Source organism: Arachis duranensis, chromosome 3 (genome assembly GCF_000817695.3).
Source record: "Arachis duranensis cultivar V14167 chromosome 3, aradu.V14167.gnm2.J7QH, whole genome shotgun sequence".
Lineage (NCBI taxonomy): Eukaryota > Viridiplantae > Streptophyta > Magnoliopsida > Fabales > Fabaceae > Arachis > Arachis duranensis.
Genome location: NC_029774.3, coordinates 94,349,736 through 94,353,841, shown reverse-complemented (window position 1 = coordinate 94,353,841; position 4,106 = coordinate 94,349,736). Strand labels below are relative to the sequence as shown.

At 34.6% G+C, this 4,106-nt stretch overlaps 1 protein-coding gene across 1 annotated transcript; it reads left to right on the top strand.

The window, feature by feature from the left end:
* Positions 1 to 277: 277 nt before the first annotated feature.
* Positions 278 to 2,226, top strand: LOC107479779 (high mobility group B protein 6). Its single transcript, XM_016099887.3, has 3 exons — positions 278 to 953; positions 1,040 to 1,834; positions 1,934 to 2,226. The coding sequence occupies exons 1-3, from the start codon at positions 345 to 347 to the stop codon at positions 2,045 to 2,047; spliced, it is 1,518 nt and encodes a 505-aa protein (XP_015955373.1). The 5' UTR covers positions 278 to 344; the 3' UTR covers positions 2,048 to 2,226.
* The last annotated feature ends 1,880 nt before the right edge of the window (positions 2,227 to 4,106 follow it).

Below are 4,106 nucleotides of genomic sequence, written 5' to 3'. Positions count from 1 at the left end.
ACTCTATATTTTATGTATTTCTGTAAATTTTATATTTATTTAATTTAAATAAAAAAATCCCTAAATAAGGTGGTAGAATAAATTGTTTTGAGTAAATAGTTGACCGTATTATTCCAATTCCGCTGGACTGACATACATAGTTGTTATCTCTTCCTTGGCACCAACGGTCAAATTCGAAAGGAACACACTTTCGTTCCTGTTTCAAAATTTGAAAAATTCGACCGTTGCGTTGCGTGACAATCCGTCCCTTAAAAGCGACCCCGCGCCTCTTCTTCTCCATAAACAAACACTGAAATCAATTTCTCTGTTTCCATTCCCTTTCCTTTCTTGACATCACATAATCCATGGCTGACACTGCTGCAGAAGTTCCCACAAGGAGGTCAAGGAGCAAAAGGGCTCTCAAGGACAAAAACTCGTCAACAAATGAGTCCGCAAACACCATCACCACCAAGGTCTCAGAATTCACACCTCCAATTTCTGAACAAGTGATAGTGAAGGAGAACCTCGACACAACCACCACCGTTTCTCAACCCAAGAAAGGAAGAGCTGCTTCAAAGAAACAAAGCACGAAGCAGCAGCAGCAGCAATCTCCTTCTTCTTTTGAGAAAGAGTTGCTTGAGATGCAGGAGAAGCTGCAGCAGCTGCACCTCGAGAAGGAGAAAACCGAGGAGCTCTTAAAAGCCAAGGATGAGGCCCTCAAGCTCAAGGACCAAGAGCTTGAAAACCGAGGCAAGGAACAGGAGAAGCTCCAGACCGAGCTCAAGAAGCTCCAGAAGTTGAAGGAGTTCAAACCCATTCACTCCATGTTCTTGTTTTTCTTTCTTTTTTCACTAACGGTGTTCATAAAATTTCAGAACTTGCCTCTTCCGAAAGATAAGGAACAAGACAAGAAGGACAAGAAGAAAAGGCCCTCTGCTCCTTACATTCTGTGGTGCAAGGATCAATGGAATGAGGTATTAATCCAACAAATATCTCTCAAAAAGGTTCCTTCTGCCTTTAAGAATTGAGACTAACTTATTGAAGGGTTGGCTTTTGTCAGATCAAGAAAACAAACTCAGAGGCAGAATTCAAGGACATCTCAAACATGTTGGGGGCTAAATGGAAGACAGTTAGCGCTGAAGAGAAGAAGCCGTACGAAGAGAAGTACAATGCTGAAAAAGAAGCATATATGGAGGTAATGGCGAAGGAAAAGCGCGAGACGGAGGCACTGAAGCTGTTGGAAGAGGATCAGAAGCAGAAGATGGCGATGGAGCTTCTTGAACAATACATGCAGTTCAGACAAGAAACAGAGAAAGAGACTACAAAGAAGAACAAGAAAGAGAAGGATCCATTGAAGCCAAAGCACCCAATGTCAGCATATATCCTTTTCACAAACGATAGGCGTGCGGCTCTTGTTGCAGAGAACAAGAGCGTTGTGGAAGTTGCCAAGATCACAGGGGAAGAGTGGAAGAACATGACGGAGGAACAGAAGAGGCCTTACGAGGAGATGGCGAAGAAGAAGAAGGAGCAGTATGTTCAAGAAATGGAAGCTTATAAGCAGAGGAAACATGAAGAGGCTGCAAATCTCATGAAGGAAGAGGAGGAGCACATGAAGCTTCAGAAGCAGGAAGCGTTGCAGCTCCTCAAGAAGAAAGAGAAAACTGAAATCCTCATCAAGAAAACAAAGCAGAAGAAGAAGCAGAACAAGGAAGATAAGAATTCTGACCCAAACAGGCCTAAGAGGCCTCCATCCTCATTCCTCTTATTCAGCAAGGAAGCAAGGAAAGCTTTACAGGAGGAACGTCCAGGAATCAACATTTCCACCCTTAATGCACTCATTTCATTGAAGTGGAAGGTACTATTGATTATTCTTTTTACTTGTCCTAGTTTACATGTTACTATTATTATTGTTATTGAGTTTAATGCTAATTAATTGTTGTTGCTGTGGCTATAGGAACTGAGCGAGGAAGATAGACAAATGTGGAATGGGAAAGCAAGTGAAGCAATGGAAGTGTACAAGAAGGAATTGGAGGAATACAACAAAACCATTGCTTCAACTGAAGAATGATGTGGCCTTAAGATTTGTTGAAATGACATGTTCAAGTTTGGATTGAACAAGACTTGTGTTTAGGTTTCTTCTAGCTCTAGTAGTATGTTAAGTAGTTCAAGTTGTAGAATGGTTGAAATGACGTGGTTTTTATGATATGTACCGTCTCAGTAAGAAAATGGAATGCTTATTCTCGGATCTATCTTAAAATATTAACATTAAGTCATTAACTTTAGGGAGAAGACTGTCGGCCATTTTGTTCCAAATTATTGTGCGCACCCACTAAGACTGCCTTTTCTCCCTTTATTAACTACTACTATTGCCAGTTTTAAAAAAAAAAAAGTATTAGTTATATAAATACATCACGTTTTGTGAGAAAGTTCTCAGAAGAATATCAATAACTATATAAAAATTAGAAAGACACTAATAATACATTATCAATCTTATTCGGGAGTATAATCATATTTAAGAAAAAAAAGGATCGTGATATCTTTTTATCCTCACAACACCTACGCTGGAGCAGAAGTGTTGACCGTTGAGAAGTATAATACTCGCACATCGACATCGGGGTAAAATGAAAGAGTGAGGACTTTATGTATCCATTAATTTGAGCATTCGACCCATATTTGAGCTGGTGGCTTGAATCAGTAGCGTTTTTTAATATGCTACGAACAAAATTGAATTAAATTAAATATTAATAATATTTTTGAAAATTTTTTAAAAATTTATGATAAAAAAATATATTTTATTATTAAAATAGTATTTGACTCGAAAATTTACAATATGTCAATAGTTTTAAAATATACAAACAATAAATAAATATTGGAGAAAATTTAAAAGTGTGTTAAAAATAATTTGATATTAAATATATATATTTTAAAAATTTTAGAGATTAAATTTTGATGTAATATTTTATAATTACTATTCAAAAATTAAATTTAAAAATTTTATGTGAAGTGAAGTTTTTGTTGTGAATGATTAATTCTTTAAAAAAAAATTAAAGATCAAATTTTGTTTTCATTTTATGTATATTTTGTAAATAGTTATTCAAAATGTTACAGCCAAAATTTGAACTAAATTTACCAAAGAGTTATTCTCTACATACAAACATTTTTCTATATAAGTCATTTATATTCACGCGCTTTTAAATTTTTCTCCGTGCTTCTTCTTCTTCTTTCTCTATGCCTCTTCTTCTTCTTCTTTTTCTTCTTTTTTCTCTGTGTCTTTTCTTCTTCTTCGTAATTTTTCTTTCTCGTTATCATCATCATCAACACCACTTTTTCCTCCTCCTCCTCTTCCTCCTTCTTTTTTCATTGAAATTTCTTCTCCTCTTTTTTTAATCTTTATCCTTCTTCATTAGTTATCTCTTTATTAAAGATAATAAATAATTCAGGTTCAAATTGTCAATTGAATCAGAACGAAATTTATTATTGTTTTAAATCGAATCAAGTGGCTAGGTGTGTGGTTCAATTTAGAAGAAAAAAATATAGCACTAGAGGAAAGATTTTTCTGCAGCAAATTTGGGTGTAATACGAAGATATTTGGGTATAACACACGAAGATATTTGGGTGTATTTTAAGAATTTTTTGGTGTATTTTTATTCTGATAAGTTCTGCATAACTCAAAACTCTTCCTCTTCCTCCTCCTCCTTCTAATCTTCTACTGTCTCTCCTTTTTTTTATCATCATCACCATCTTCTTCTTTTTTTCTTATTCATTTTTTCATTTTTATTTTACCTTCTCAAGTTTCTTCTTATTTTACTCTCTTAACAAGAATAAAAATAAAAAAAATCAAAGAAAAAAAAAGAAGAAACACATAATGTTGCAGAATTACTTGGAAGAGGATGAACTTACACTCATTTAACTAAAAGAAAGAAAGAAATAAGGAAAAAAGAAGAAGAAAAATCGCAGCATTAGAGAAAATATTTTTCTGTTTTTGCAACAAATTTGGGTGTAACACAAAGATATTTAGATGTATTTTAAGAATTTTTTGGTGTATTTTTATTCTGATAAGTTCTGCATAATTCAAAACTCTTTCTTTTTCTCCTCTTCATCTTCTACTGCTTCTTCTTCCTCGTCTT

What these genes read in the sequence shown, in the direction of transcription:
- LOC107479779 (XM_016099887.3), top strand. Translation starts at nt 345, where the DNA reads ATGGCTGACACTGCTGCAGAAGTTCCCACAAGGAGGTCAAGGAGCAAA. An exon ending in GCAAGGATCAATGGAATGAG is followed by an intron (nt 954 to 1,039) that starts GTATTAATCCAA and finishes GGCTTTTGTCAG; the next exon opens with ATCAAGAAAACAAACTCAGA. An exon ending in TCATTTCATTGAAGTGGAAG is followed by an intron (nt 1,835 to 1,933) that starts GTACTATTGATT and finishes CTGTGGCTATAG; the next exon opens with GAACTGAGCGAGGAAGATAG.